The sequence below is a fragment of the Bos indicus genome, chromosome 10 (assembly GCF_029378745.1).
Source record: "Bos indicus isolate NIAB-ARS_2022 breed Sahiwal x Tharparkar chromosome 10, NIAB-ARS_B.indTharparkar_mat_pri_1.0, whole genome shotgun sequence".
NCBI lineage: Eukaryota > Metazoa > Chordata > Mammalia > Artiodactyla > Bovidae > Bos > Bos indicus.
In genome coordinates this window covers 83,936,029-83,952,395 of record NC_091769.1, presented here as the reverse complement: position 1 = coordinate 83,952,395, position 16,367 = coordinate 83,936,029, and the positions used below count along the sequence as shown (strand labels likewise).

The following is a 16,367-nucleotide window of genomic DNA, read 5'->3' as shown; positions in this document are numbered from 1 at the left end:
TCATCCCACCTCTTCTTTCCCCTCTTTGTTTCCATAAATTTGTTCTCTATATTTGTGTGTCTATTTCTGTTTTGCAAATAAGATAATCTATCCCTTTTTTCTTAGATTCCACATGTAGCGTTAGTATACGACATTTGTTTTTCTCTTTCTGACTTACTTCACTTTGTGTGATAGTCTCTCCTGCCTTCTTTATTCCCCTGAGTTAGGGAGACTCTAATTTTGTACATACCAACCTCGTGAACAGTCTTCTTTCTGAGAAGCTTCTCACACCACACCGGTTTCCGTTTTCTACCCAGCTGCTGAAATAGCACCCTGAAGCCAAATCTCTGTTGTCTGAAACCCCTGTCCAGAAGCTAGGTCTCTGGACATGGTGGTCAGGGGTTACATTTTCTGTTTCAGCTTGTAGGGAAGATTGAGGTCCGTTTTGGAAGGTGGTAGGGTTTCCCAGGTGGCACTAGTGGTAAGAAGCCACCTGCCAGTGCAGGAGATATAAGAAATGCAGGTTTGATCCTTGGGTCAGGAAGATCCCCTAGAGGAGGCATGGCAACCCACTCGAGTATTCTTGCCTGGAGAATCCCAAGGACAGAGGAGCCTGACCAGCTACAGTCCATGGAGTCGCAAAGAGTTGGACATGGCTGAAGTGACCTGCACAGCACAGGGCTGGATTTAGAAAGTCTCTTTATGCAAAGTTCACCACTGGACCAAGTAAACAAGTGGGCAGATTTATCGAAACCTCCTGATAGAACCAGTTTGGAGGAGCACTTAGGAAGGGCCTTGTTTTTAATGATCTGGCTAAGATGATTCATGCATACCACCCCACCTTCTAAATCCATTTTGGTAATTGGTATCTTATAAATGTCCTGTTGAATCATCTCACCCAGGGGACCTGGGAAAGGATGTTACCCCTTCACTCCACTAGGCGCGCATCCATGTTCAGTCGTGTCTGACTCTTTGCGACTTCACTCCACTAGGATATTCAAATAGCAATGCAGGTATTCCTTGCTTTAAGAAAACTGGAAATATGGAAAACTCAGATTTTCCAAGGAAGCACATTAAAGAATGATTGTTAACTTTACAAAAGAGATAAGAACGGAAATCCCTAAGTAGTGAGTGACCATAATTTGCTTTATTGCCAGTGTGCCTCTATTTTGTGCCACCTTTGAATTGGAAGGGCTTCCCTGGTGGCTCAGCTGGTAAAGAATCCGCCTGTGATGCAGGAGACCCAGGTTCGATCCCTGGGTTGGGAAGATCCCCTGGAGAAGGGAAAGGCTACCCACTCCAGTATTCTGGCCTGGAGAATTCCATAGTCCGTGGGGTCACATAGAGTCAGACACAACTGAGCCACTATTGCTTTGAATTGGAAAGACCATTACCCACTTCTAAAGATTTTAGGAATTTGTCCTGACCTAAATAAGGAATTCTAGTAGTCAAACTTAGGTTTGGGCTTCTGGTAGTTTTCCTCGAAACTTCTTGTTTTGTCCAACAGTGTGCATTATTCCAGTCATGTCCATGGTAGATAAGAAGCCTTATCCTTGCAGTTTTATCAAGGAGATGCCTTCTCCAGTTTGTAGAGACGGGCACAGACAGGCAACTGTTCTGGTGGCACAGAAATCAGAACCTAGTTCTGGGTGTAGCGTTTGCTCCTGCTAACGGCAGCTTGGGTGACTTACCTCTTTGCGTCTTACCCTCCCGGGCTGAGAAGTTGCATCATTGTCTTTCCTCTCCCACTCGAGTCTGAAGTCTTTCCTCCTCCCACTCGAGTGAAGGAGCTCTGTAGGCAGAGCTGAAGCGACTCTGAAAGTGAAAAAGTGTGAGTCGCTCAGTTGTGTCCGAATCTTTGCAACCCCATGGACCAGCAGACTCGGAGCCTTGAATTTTACCCAGGGTGGAGGCTGTGTGAGCTCCATTCCCATTCTTTGGGTTTAAAGTCTTAGCGAGGAGGCTAGTGACTGTCTCAAGACAGGAATACAGAGAAAGCCCATCGGATTTTTTTTTTCGGGGGGGGGAGGGTGGACTTTCAACAGGAGTTTCTCAAGCCCACTTGCTACCGTTCACTGGTCCAAAGCTCTTCTAGAAAATGTCTTCAGAGCTCAGCACACCGGTTGCAGAGGTCTTGAACAGAGTTGGAGTTCAGTAGATACTTGTGAAGTGCAGTTGGCTGCCTGAAGCTTGCACCCCCCCACGCCACCGCCCACCCTCAGGGGCGTCCAGCAGGCTGTGGGGCTCCAGGTCACGCTCTGGAATGTGCTGACCTTCCTTTCCAGGGAAGGCAGCACCACTTAGGGTGTTATTATTAGTAGAGCAGCTTCTGCTCTGCTCTGGCAACACGCCCTCACTCAGGGTCCTTACTGAACAATGACAAACCCACGAACCTTGGCAGTCAACACAGCTGACCGACCACCCTCTCCTCCTCTGGAACACTGTGACCCATACTTGCTGGTCTTACCTCTCTCTGGCCATCCTTCCAATTTCCTCTGTTGGTTCTTTCTTTTGATCTTCAAACAGTTCTTTAAAGCTCAGTACTAGATCTTTTTCTCTCTTCTTTCCTCTTCTTTTCTCTTTTCTTAGATAATTTCATTAATTCTCATGGTTTTAATGACTGCCTATTTAGCAAAACTTCCCTGGTGGCTTAGATGATAAAGAATCTGCCTGCAATGCAGGGGGCCTGGGTTTGATCCCTGAGTTGGGAAGATCCCCTGGAGAAGGGAATGGCTACCCACTCCAGTATTCTTGCCTGCAGAATCCCATGGACAGAGGAGCCTGGTGGGTTACAGTCCATGGGGTCGCAAAGAGTTGGACACAACTGAGCGATTAACACACCCATTTAGCAAAAACTCCTAAATTTATATGTCTGGTCTGTACTTCTCTTTTGAGCTTTAAACCCCTGTATTTGACCTCATCCACTTGATGTTTCCACCCTAAATATCACAGACTTCCCAAATTCAACCTACTCAAAACAGAGTGCTTCTCTCTTCCATTTGGTCCCTCTGTGCTTTCCATAGTCTTTCTCATCTGTGTAAGTTTCACTGCATCCCACCTCTTTTCTTACGTCGGAATCTTGAGACTACTTCCTATCATCTCTCTTTCCCACACTCTGAAACTTCAAATCATAGCCAGGTCCTGCCAATGATTTCTTTAATACTTCTCAAATCTTCACCTCCATCATGCTTGCCTTTCTCCTGCCAGCAGCATCTGTCTTCAAACTAGTTTCCTGGCAACAATTCTTACATCTTTATATTCCCTTTGCCTCCACCCCCAATTCTTTCCTTTGACAGCATCTCTTTCCTTTCTCCCTCCCTCCCTCCCTTTTCTTTCTTCCTTTTTGATGACAATTTTTTTTTGTGTGTTTTCCTTATTTAAAAAGATCTTTTCAACTTTTTACTTTGAAATAATTATAACTACATGGAAAGTTATAAATTACATTACTGAGAGGTCCCATGCATGCTTTGCTCATTTCCCCTGATGGTAACATCTTACATACCCATAAGTACTTCTGTAGGTATGTAAGTGCACTATGAACCAGGTACACTATGAACCATAGTACACTCTGTTCCACAGTACACTATAAACCAGGCGATTGACAGCCATGCAATCACAGACCTCCTTATCCATGTTACTGGTTTTATACTCACACACATGTGTTTATGCATGTATGTGTATTGTTCTATGCAATCTTATCACATACATAACTACCACTGCAATCAAGGTTCAGAATTGCTTCACCATCCAAAGTTTCCCTCTTGCTGAAGGAATGCTCTTTTAAATCCAAAAAAGAGGGGATATATGTAAACGTATAGCTGATTCACTTTACTGTACAGCAGAAACTAACACAACAATGTAAAACAATACTCCAATAAAATATTTAAAAAAATGAAAAATCTAATAATCTTAGAAAAACGCACAGAGTAATCTAGTCACTGCCTTGCCCAAAGGCTTAAATGTTTTAAAGCCCCAAATCCTTAATGAGGGGCACAATGTGCCCGGGTAGTCTGACTCTAGCTCGTCTCCGGGTGCTTCTCACCTGCCTCCCCTCCTGCTTCGCTTGTGAGCCTCTGCCTACTGGCTTTTCCCTTCCTTTGAGTTTGCCCAGTTCCTCCATGGCTCAGTGCCCTGCCCCTCCATGCACCATCCTCCACACACGGAATCCTCTCCCTCACCCATCCAGCTAATCTCCTCATCTGCCAGGTGTCAACTCCAAGATCTTTCTCAGAGAAGGTTTCCTTGACATCTCAGACTAGATACGAACCTCCTGTGATTTTTCATTGCCACGTATGATTTTCCTTCATGGCACTTATCACACAGCTGTAAGTAAATAGGTATGTGTGTAGTTTATTAATTTGAGTTCTCTCTGATCAGACTAGAGGGATCTGGAGGTAGGGATGTGTGTGGTCTTGCTCACCAGTGTATCTTTTCTGTCTGGGACCGTGACTGCTCTAGCAGATGTCCAATAAATCCTTGTTCATGAAGCTGGCTGGGTGTGGCTGGGTGTGCACTGAGGTTGTGGAACTGGGCAATGACAACCTGCTAATCTAGGTATCTGCTCCATGAATTAATCATCAAACTTCCTGGGTGTCCAAACATGGGCATCTCCGGTGCAGACCACTCAGAATCTCAAGCTGGTATATTCTCTCCTATTCCCATCCCACTACTCCGTGTGAGAGAGCGGGGTAGGGAACAACCCTGGCCAGCATCCTTAGATTTTTGAGAAGCCATCAGATATCATCTGGATGTTCATCCAATCTTTTAATGTAAGGTCTCTCTCCCCTGGGTCACTGGTATGGTGTTGCTTTGAGCAAGTTATCGGTTCAGAGCCTTGGGGGTTTCTACCTTGGATGGCCTCTGAGAAGTCCTAGAAAAGCTTTTAGGCTCCTCCCCACCTCAATGTTCCCACCTGCTGTTTGTGAAGTGTCCCCAGCTTCCCTCAACACGAGTCTCCACTCTCGCTCTCAGAGATAGCTCGGCGTGGTGTGTGTCGCTGGGGCCCCAGATCTGAAGGGTTTGTCTTTTGACTGAATGGACAGAATGTCCCCCAAAGGACCATGATGGAACCAGCTTTGTGAGAATATGGAAAAGGGGAAATGGGGGTCTCCTGCTGAGTTGTGACTTTGCCAAGGAGTGGTGTTACCATGTAGATCTTGATTCTCTGTGGGGGACACTGGGTTGGTAGAACTGCCTCTAACTGGAGGCCCATCTATACTCTTCTCCTTTGGAAGCTTACAATCCTTCATGTGATAGAGGCCAAGCAATGCATGATATGGTGGATTTGGCAGAGTTGGAAGCTCTGGAGAAGGGTGAACCCCCAGCAATAGGCAAACTGTCCATTCTTTTGTGACAGTGTCTGGAACAGGCTTCACCCTGAGTGCTCTGCCTTCTGATTCACAACCCTGAGTGACCTGGGGACCTCGTCCAGTTTTCCCGTCCCTGTCAAACAGAAGGTCAAAGGCTTCGCATTCTGTGGCTCACAGTTGTTCTCTCGCTGCTGGCCTCTGTCTTTTGGGTGAGCTGTAACTGAGGGTAGAGCTCAGCCCTGCAGGCCAAGCCTCTGGTGTAGGACCACTGGGGCTGGGTGCTCTAAGGTCACATTAATGTCCCTCCCTGCTCTTGCTATTGGCTTGGCTGACATGATATTTGGGATGAAGAGAAGAGTTCAGGACAGACATGGACATCCTTGCAATGATGCTCTACTTTTCCAGCCTCCCTGCTATTCCTGTGCAGGGTGTGGACTTCTGCTGGTCCCCTGGTCGTGGGCACGGAGGGACACTTTAGGTGGCAGTGCAGAGCCTTCCAGTGCCCCTGAGCTCTGTCCCTGGGAGGCTCACACGCTCTCTCTGGTCTCTTCCCCTGTACCCTGAGGCAGCATGAACAACTTTGCAGGTCAGAAGGATCAACTCCAAATAGCTCTTATGTTGCTGCCACCACAGCTGATGCTGGGGAGATGATGTTGCTGACTCTCATAGCATCGCCTTGTGCTGTGTGATTTCCTTTCTCATTCCCTATGATCACCACTTTCTGTCCTCATCAACTGGTTACACCTCTGGGGGACGCGGCTCTTAGGGCAAGAGGACTTGGGTGACATCTCCCCCCAGCAAAGGGTTAATCCTCACTCCTCTCTTTGGGCATTGATCTACTGTAACTGTGGGTGGTGGTGAAGAGGGCGGGTAGGGCCCCGTCCAGGCCCCCAGTTTGCTTCCCAACACATGCTACCCCACCCTCCCTCCAAGTGAGGCATAATGTTGTGTTGAGGGGGTGACAGGTCAGACCCCTGGCCTTAATGCTGCCATTTCTGCTTCCTCCAGGTCACCCCACCTGCCTGCAGTTCACCCTGAACATGACCGAGGCTGTCAAGACCTACAAGTGGCAGTGCATAGAATGCAAGTCCTGCATCCTCTGTGGGACCTCGGAGAATGATGTGAGTGTGGGTTTCCCACATGGGAGGGGAAATCCAAGGGGCTGGGAGTCCTTTGAGGATGGAGAGGAAGGTGGGATTCTCATCCCTGGGCTCCTGAGGAAAATATCCATCAGGACCCTTCCCCCCTTGACTTTTGCCTTGAGGACCCTTGGGACACTTGTCCGACAATGACCTTGGCTACTCTTTGTGCCTTTAGAAACAGGTGCAGGAGGTAATGGCCAGAGACTGCCTTGCTGGCCTTTAGCCCTGAAGGGGTCAGTGGTAGACAATGGTGCCCATCGCTTACTGTTGGGATGTGCTTGGGTTTTTACACCACGTTCTGGAATGTGTCATGTCATTTGGTCTAAATATTAAGCATAATAAATGCAGAATTAAAAAAAACACTTTTTTATGGAAAATTTCAAACATATACAAAGATAGAAAAGATAATGAGACTTGTGTACCCCATCACCAGCTTCAACAATGATCAGTACATGTCCACTCTTATATTGTAAATGTTGCCACCTCTTTGCATGAAATCATAATGCTAGTCATAATATCATTTCACCTGACAATATTCCATACATATCTCAAAAAGATAAAGACTACTTTTTAAAAGATTGTGAATATAATTTTTACAAGTTGAAAACATATAAGGATTTACTTTTTAACAAAAATAACCAAAATATTAGCATAGATTTAAGAAATCAATAATTAATATAATCAAACATCCAGTCAATATTTCTATTGCCTTGATTGTCTTAAACATTGTCTTAATTATCTTAAATTGTTTCCAAATGTTTTTATTATGGTTTATTTGAATTGGGATTCAAATAAGGCCCATGCATTGCCAGTTAATTGGTATGTCTTTAAAGTTTCTTTTAATACAAAGGGTTTCCCTTCAGTTTGCTCTTTTTTCCTCCTTTGATTTTTTTGTTAAATAAATCAGTTTACTTGTTCAATAGAGTTTCCCGTGATTTTATTTTACTGACTGTATTGCTATGGTGGTGTCTGACATTTTCTTCTGTCTCTTTTGTTTCTTGTACGATGGTGCTTAGAGCTAGAGGCTTCATCACATCCAGGTTCTCTCTTTTTCTCTGCCTCTTTAGTATATAAAAATAGTAAGACTACTTAATAAACAGTGGTGTATACTTTCATCATGAGGTACGTAATACCTGGTATCTCTCTTTTTGTGAAGGTAGCAACTGTTGGTGATCTTCAAACATTGACTATTTTATTCGTTCAGTTCAGTTCAGTCACTCCGTCGTGTCCGACTCTTTGCGACCCCATGAATTGCAACACACCAGGCCTCCCTGTCTATCACCAACTCCTGGAGTTCACCCAAGCTCATGTCCATCGAGTTGGTGATGCCATCCAGCCATCTCATCCTTTGTCGTCCCCTTCTCCTCCTGCCCTCAATCCCTCCCAGCATCAGAGTCTTTTCCAATGAGTCAACTCTTTGCATGAGGTGGCCAAAGTATTGGAGTTTCAGCTTTAGCATCAGTCCTTCCAAAGAACACCCAGGACTGATCTCCTTTAGGATGGACTGGTTGGATCTCCTTGCAGTTCAAGGGACTCTCAAGAGTCTTCGACACCACAGTTCAAAAGCATCAATTCTTCGGCGCTCAGCTTTCTTCACAGTCCAACTTTCACATCCATACATGACCACTGGAAAAACCATAGCCTTGACTAGAAGGACCTTTGTTGGCAAAGTAATGTCTCTGCTTTTCAATATGCTATCTAGGCTGGTCATAACTTTCCTTGCAAAGAGTAAGCGTCTTTTAATTTCATGGCTGCAGTCATCATCTGCAGTGATTTTGGAGCCCAAAAATATAAAATCTGACACTGTTTCCCCATCTATTTCCCATGAAGTGATGGGACCAGATGCCATGATCTTCGTTTTCTGAATGTTGAGCTTTAAGCCAACTTTTTCACTCTCCTCTTTCACCTTCATCAAGAGGTTTTTTAGTTCCTCTTCACTTTCTGCCATAAGGGTGGTGTCATCTGCATATCTGAGGTTATTGATATTTCTCCTGGCAATCTTGATTCCAGCTTGTGCTTCATCCAGCCCAGCGTTTCTCATGATGTACTCTGCATATAAATTAAATAAGCAGAGTGACAATATACAGCCTTGATGTACTCCTTTTCCTATTTGGAACCAGTCTGTTGTTCCATGTCCAGTTCTAAGTGTTGCTTCCTGACCTGCATATAGGTTTCTCAAGAGGCAGGTCAGGTGGTCTGGTATTCCCATCTCTTTCAGAATTTTCCACAGTTTATTGTGATCCACACGGTCAAAGGCTTTGGCATAGTCAATAAAGCAGAAATAGATGTTTTTCTGGAACTCTCTTCCTTTTTCAATGATCCAGCGGATGTTGGCAATTTGATCTCTGGTTCCTCTGCCTTTTCTAAAACCAGCTTGAACATCTGGAAGTTCACGGTTCATGTATTGCTGAAGCCTGGCTTGGAGAATTTTGAGCATTACTTTCCTAGAGTGTGAGATGAGTGCAATTGTGTGGTAGTTTGAGCATTCTTTGGCATTGCCTTTCTTTGGGATTGGAATGAAAACTGACCTTTTCCAGTCCTATGGCCACTGCTGAGTTTTTTCAAATTTGCTGGCATATTGAGTGCAGCACTTTCACAGCATCATCTTTCAGGATTTGAAATAGCTCAACTGGAATTCCATCACCTCCACTAGCTTTGTTCGTAGTGATGCTTTCTAAGGCCCAGTTGACTTCACATTCCAGGATGTTTGGCTCTAGGTGAGTGATCACAGCATCGTGGTTATCTGGGTCATGAAGATCCTTTTTGTATAGTTCTTCTCTGTATTCTTGCCACCTCTTTTTAATATCTTCTGCTTCTGTTAGGTCCATACCATTTCTGTCCTTTATTGAGCCCATCTTTGCATGAAATGTTCCCTTCGTATCTCTAATTTTCTTGAAGAGATATCTAGTCTTTCCCATTCTGTTATTTACCTTTATTTCTTTGCATTCATTGCTGAGGAAGGGTTTCTTACCTCTCCTTGCTATTCTTTGGAACTCTGCATTCAGATGCTTATATCTTTCCTTCTCTCCTTTGCTTTTCACTTCTCTTCTTTTCACAGCTATTTGTAAGGCCTCCCCAGATAGCCATTTTATTAAGGATTGTAAATAGTGATATTCTTAATCTATGATTTCTTCTTCTTTGTTTAATAGCTGGGGTAATTCTATAAAGAGAAACTTCCAAGCCTTGTATTTGGTTACCCTCAGCTATAGATTATTTAGAAAAAGCAGGATAAACACTTGATTCTTTTCCTTCATCAGTTTTCAAAATAAGGGAGTGGATTCAACACCTATTCATGATCACAACACTCAAGAAAATAGAAATTGTGGGATACTTTCTTAACATGATAAATTTTTCATATCTTAGAACTAAAGCCATTATCTTATTTAATAGAGAAATGCTAGAGGCATTTCTAAGATCAGGAACCAGGTAAGGATGCCCACTAATGCTATTACTACTCATTACTCTAGAGATATTAGCTAATGCAACTAGGTAAGAGATAAAAATAAGTACAATAAGTACTTGAGATAACAATAAGTAACAATAAGAATGGTAACAAATTAGAAAGTTTTTCTCTATTTCATAAACTATGATAGTATATCCGGGAAGCTCTAGAGAATCAACAATAAAGCTAACTCAAACATTAAAGGTAACAATATATAGAATTATCATACAGAAATTAATAGCCCTCATATGCACAAATAATAACATTATTTGTGTTAGAAGACATTATGGTAGAGAAGCTCCACTTACAAAAGCAAAAAAGGAGAAATATTTAGAAATAAACTTAGCTGTAAGTACATAAGACCTAAATAAAGAAAAATTTTAAATGCTTTTGAAAAGACATAGAAATAGATTTGAACAAATGAAGACGTGGTATGATCTCGGAGAAAGCAATGGCACCCCACTCCAGTACTCTTGCCTAGAAAATCCCATGGACGGAGGAGTCTGGAAGGCTGCAGTCCACTGGGTCGCAAAGAGTCAGACATGACTGAGCGACTTCACTTTCACTTTTCACTTTCACGCATTGGAGAAGGAAATGGCAACCCACACCAGTGTTCTTGCCTGGAGAATCCCAGGGACGGGGGAGACTGGTGGGCTGCCGTCTATGGGGTTGCACAGAGTCGGACACGACTGAAGTGACTTACCTTACCTTATGATCTTGGATAGAATGAAGCCTCAAATTGTAAAGATTTCAGTTCTTCCTAAGTTAATTTATAAATTTGATTTAAACCCAATAAATTCATCAACATGCTTTTTAATGGAACTAGACAAGTTGATTCTAAAATTCATATGGAAAAAATGCAAGATTAGCCAATGAAACACTGAAAGACAACAAATTATGAAGGGAGTCTACCCCTACCAGACATTAAAACACACTATAATGCCTCTGAGGTTAAAACAATATGGACAAAAAGACCAGTGGAATGGAATAGAAAACCCACAAATCAACCCAATTACATATGGACATGTAGTATAAGATAAAAGTCTGGTATTCCCAGTGGCTCAGATGGTAAAGAATCTGCCTGCAATGTGGGAGATCCAGGTTTGATCCCTGGGTTGGGAATACCTGCTGGAGAAGGGAATGGCAACCCACTCCAGTATTCTTGCCTGGAGAATCCCATGGACAGAGGAACTCGCTGAGCTATAGTCCATGGGGTTACAAAGAGTTGGACACAACTGAGCAGCTAACACACTAACACACACACACAAAAGTTGTATCTAAAATTATTGGATCAAAGATAGACATTTTCATGAATGGTACTGGGACAATAGGGTGACCATTTGGGAAAAGATAAAATTAGGTCCATATCTTGTGTAATACAGAATAGCAGTCTTCATGTGAACTGGGGATATACATATAAAAAGTAAAACCATATTAGTATCAGAAGAAAACATGGATGAATTCTTCTCTAATCTAAATATAAGGTGAGATTTTCTGTGATTCAGAATTCGCTAGGAATAAAAGAGAATGTTGACAAATCTGACCACATAAACATCTGCATACTAAAAAACAGAATAACATAAATAGATTACTGACAAACTGGGAGAAAATATTTGCAGCATATACTACAGATAAAGGAGGCAACATATTATACATAAAGGACCCTTAATGTTTGAAGGGCAAAGGATCATAAACTTGATAGAAAATGGGGAAAATGTGAAAGATAGTTCACAAAAGATATAAAAATGACCCTTACACATGTGGGGAAAAATGGTTTGAACACATTCATAATTAAAGAAATTTAACTGTAAACAAAATTGAGATATCCTTTCTTACCCATAAAATTAGGGGAAAAAAGTATGACAGTACATTCTGTTGATGAAGTTGTGGGAAAGCTGGCACCCTTATGCATTGTCAGCCAGAAGACAAAGTGGTACCACCCTCTGTCCTACCAGTACCGAACACAACCACCATGCACTTACCTTTCGACTGGGCTGTCTCACCTATCCTATCCTAAAGATACACCCATAACACTGTGAAAACACCCATATGCATAAGGTTCTTCACATTGCTTATATTTGTAAAATATTGGAAATGACCTAAATGCTCATACACAGTATGAGTGGATAAAGGATGGCACAATGAAGTACTGTAAAGTGAAAACAACATAAGAGCATCTTTATGAATTAATATGGAGTGACTTCCAGGATATATTGTTAAATAAAAAAGCAAAGTAAAAATATTATCTATAGCACATGGCCATTTTTGTAAGAAAGGCATAAGAAAATATACATATATCTTTTTAACTGTGTAAGAGAAATAGAAGAAGGATAAAGAAACTAGAGAGACTGGTTATTGTCAGAGTGACTGGTTATTGTCAGAGTGGGTGGGAATGTACATCCCAGAAAAGGATTGCCATTCTACTGGAACTGTAGCCATACGTGAATTCTTGTTCTTAAATACTTAGAACTGTAGCCATACATGAATTCTAGTTCTTAAATACTTAGGAGCAAGAAACCCTTAAAATGTGTTTCTCATGGGGGATAGCATGGGCTGGGTTTTTTTTTTTTTTTTTTGTAATATTGGCAGGCAGTTATCTGAGAAGCAAATGGAAAAGAAGAGATTATGGTGCTAGACAATTATCAACCTATGAATGACACATTTAAACCTACAGATACCTTGGTTTCCCTTTGAGAAAGTCTAAACCAGGATATCCTGTCTTCTTATAAAAGTAGGAGTTGTCAGTGTATTTCAGATATTAGTAATATTGTTTCTTGTCTCTCCCTGTTTCTTGTCCCTCTTCTAACTTGTTTTCCCTCATATCATCCCTAAATCATATTGCAATTTAGCTTACTTGAGTTCTGACAATAATGGTGTAACCCTTGGAATAGATTCTCATTTTCATCCTACATTTCCAACTGCTGCTTCCTAGCCTCTTTTTTGTCTGCCTGTCCTTAACTTTGGTGTTCCCCAAGCCTCTATTCTTGATCTTCTCCTCAGTAACTTTTTTGAGTTCTTGGTTTTTCAGAAAATTCAATGAAAGCTATGGATTTACTTTTTCCTTAGAAAAATCTACATTTGGACTTATATGCAAAATTGTACTTTTAATTTCAAGAAGTTCATGGATACCTCTCCATGAGCACAAGTTCAAAAACATCTGCTTTCACTTACTCTGGGCTTCCTCTCCCAGGACCTTAATTGCCATCTCATCACCAAAGACTCCCTAACCCATATCTCGTGCTCAGGCCTCTCTCCTGATCTCCAGCTGCCTTCAGGGCATCCTCACCAGGTGATCTGTAGATCTACAGAACATGTTTATAGCTGAGGTTGCCTTCTGCCTCCCACAGGCCTGCTCCTTTGCTCATGGCTTAATGGATGGCTACCTCATCTGGCTTGCTGACCAAGACCACAACCTAGGAGACACCCTTGATTTCTTCCTTTTCACTCTCTACAGCTAATCAATGACTCTCAAATGGAAGCAGGCCCCTTTTCTCTCCCCTAACCCACAACCCTAGTTCAGACCATCATCATATGTTATCTCTTACCTGATGACTACAGTAGCCTCCTAAGTGGTCTTCCGGCCTCAAGAACCAATCTCTCTCCACCTGGGCATCTATTCTGATACAATAAGATACAGCAGCTAGTGAGATCTTTCTAAATTGCAAGTCTAACCATGTCACTCCTCTGTTGCTAACCCTTTGAAAGCTTCCCATTGTGTCCTATTGAAAGGTCTTAGCATGATAAAAAAAAGAGATCTTTCATGGTCTCTCCTGCCTCACTGCTTGCTCACAGGGGTTTCCAACTTCTATATCTACTTTTTCCAGGATCTCTAAACTGGGGAAAGCCAAGGTGAGATTTGATACAAAACTTTGCAGACATCTTATAAGCCATCAAAGCAGACCCAAAGATAACTGAATAGAACAGGGCTGAACCTGGAGGATGGGGACCAGGTCACAAACGCCTACTGAGTAGCTTCTATGCATGGAAGTTCTGAAGGAAATGTGGAGATGAGTAAGACAAGGTCTGCCCCAAGGGCTGTGCAACCTGTACAGGCATGGACAAAAGAGCCGTGTTCCAAACGGACTGTGTGCAGACATCTACCACATGCCAGGCTTGGCAGCATAAAGTGCAATTAAATGTCATAAGAAAGCTAAAGTACATGAGGATGCAAGAAGGGTCAGAGAACTTCCATTTGAGTAGATTAGTGAAGTTTTTGTAGCAGAGAAGTGTTTGAAGACTTGAAGGGTGGTTAGGTCCAGAAGAGAAGGGGCCAGGGACTGGGAGAGCCTTCAAACGGAGAGAACTACATGAGCAAAGATGTCAACTGCGTCCTTGGAAGTTAACCACCGTGCCGGAAAGGCCTATTCTCATCTGGTCTCCAACCTCCAGCCTCTAAGGAGGCTTTTAGGAACTGACAGGTGGCATAATATCACTTGCATTTCTCTGGTAATGAAACCCTGAAAAGGTTCGGAGGTGTTATGGATGTTACAAGCAAGTATGCTGCCCATTTCATAAATGGAAAGAGTGAGGTCCAGAGCAACTAAGATTTACAAACATTTAAAGTACTGTCTATTCACTAGGCAAATATCCTGAGGAATACAGAAATGCATTAAATTAATTTTCTATCCTTATGGAGGCAGAATTGTAGGTGATGTGAGTTCAGAAGCATTAAGAATCCCTTTAGAATTGGATGTGAGATGGTGGGCTAGGGGGGCTTCTTGGAGGAGGAATGATTTGAAGAGAACACTTACGTGGGAGTAGAGTTTGCATAGTTCAGAAGACAGATGGGGGAATTCCAGGTGTGGGCAAAGCACGTGGCTGTTCAGAGGGAAGCAAGGACTCCAAATGGGGCTGGGAAATGGGTATCCAGGGAGCTTGATTAATGGAAATAAGCTGGTGGCATAGGCCACTGGGGGCCAGAAAAATAATTAACCTAAATAATTCCATATTTCTTCCTCTCCTTCTACTCTGTGTTCCACCAGGACCAGCTACTCTTCTGCGATGACTGTGACCGTGGCTACCACATGTACTGTTTAAATCCCCCCGTGGCTGAGCCCCCAGAAGGTAATAATGATGAGATCACCAATAACAATAACAGCTACTTCTACCACTTCCTGAGCCCTCACTAAAGTGCAGGCCTTGTGCTAAGGGCTTCACATATCTTGTCTCATTTAATTGTCATAACCTTTCGAAGTAGGTATGACCACTCCCATTTTACAGATCATGCAACTGAGGCCCAGTTCAACCAGCTGAAATTCCAGCTTGAAGGCCAAGGAGATGTTTCCCTGGCTTATGACTGAGATGGTGGAAGAGGTGTGAGTTTCTAGGGGAAACTGGTCCAGACCCGGTGATGCTGGTTAAGAGGCACAACCGAGGAAGCAGGGTCTTCACTGCTGTTCAGCCAATCTCTGTGCACTATTTTCTGAGCAGCGTTGTTCTGCTGAGTGACAGACTTCAGCACGTTTTTGGAACTGGGACTAGGTCTCTGGATCATGAAAATCAAAATAAAATGGGGCTGATAAAAAGTTTAGGGCCAAGGGGCGGGGCTTGAGGCTTGGGGAGAGGCTGCTTGTAATGCCATCTTTTTCTTGTAGGGAGCTGGAGCTGCCACTTATGCTGGGAGCTGCTCAAAGAAAAAGCCTCAGCCTTCGGCTGCCAGGCCTAGGGTCCCCGGTCACACATATAAGGTGACTTGCCATTGGAGAGGCTGAAGCAGAGCCCAGTTCAAACCCGATCAAGCCCCTACTCCTGTATATCCAGACAGACCAACTGGAAGGAGGAACACCAATCAGTAACCACAGAGCATGCGGACACAGGGTATCAAGGGGCGAGGTGTCTGCTTACCTCCTATGCGCAGGTTTCCGTTCTTCAGCCAGCCCCCACCCCTTGTTTCTGCCAGAAAGATAGTAAATTCTTGAAGAATGATCTCAGCCACAGCCCTGTGGACCCTCCCTCACATGTATCCTAGCACCGGGCCCTCTCACTGGCTCCCCATTTTAAGGTCCCATTTTGTGATCACCCATCCCGTCAATCCTGTGTGGTTTGGTGTTTCGTAATATCTATCGTGTTCCAAGAAACCTTCGCACAGCCTCCCTGCCCTCAGCTTCATCTTTCCATCCTGAACTCAGCAGAGGAACAAAGGGCTGCAGAGAAGTTTTTATTTATTACAAGCCTCCCTGGAAATTTCTAGAGTTGGGACCTGGAGGCCATCTAGATGATGAAGCCCTGAAATCCCTCCTGGTACCCCCGTCTCTTTGAAGAAGAACTTTTTGCTGCTTTCTGCACCCCCAGCAGATATCCAGTGATATCAGTGACAGCCGGGGTGGGGGGGGGTCTCTAGATGGTGCTGGGGAGGGAGGGGGAGGCCATGAGAGGTGGGTGCAAATGCCATGAAGGTACTTCTGAGGCCCTGTCACAGCCGATCAGTATTTGCTGTCCATCAGGAATGGCTTTGCCTGGGACCAGATTGTCAGAGCTAGGGCATCCTTGAGGAGA

General features: G+C 43.5%; 1 protein-coding gene across 1 annotated transcript in view; it reads left to right on the top strand.

Moving 5' to 3' along the window:
* DPF3 (double PHD fingers 3) overlaps positions 1 to 15,808 on the top strand; it is a 283,551-nt gene extending 267,743 nt beyond the window's left edge. Inside the window, exons 9-11 of the mRNA XM_019969164.2 lie at positions 6,297 to 6,409; positions 14,855 to 14,936; positions 15,467 to 15,808. Of these exons, the coding sequence (XP_019824723.1) occupies positions 6,297 to 6,409; positions 14,855 to 14,936; positions 15,467 to 15,537 (266 nt within the window). The 3' untranslated portion in view covers positions 15,538 to 15,808. The remainder of the gene's footprint in view (positions 1 to 6,296; positions 6,410 to 14,854; positions 14,937 to 15,466) is intronic.
* Positions 15,809 to 16,367: the final 559 nt, after the last annotated feature.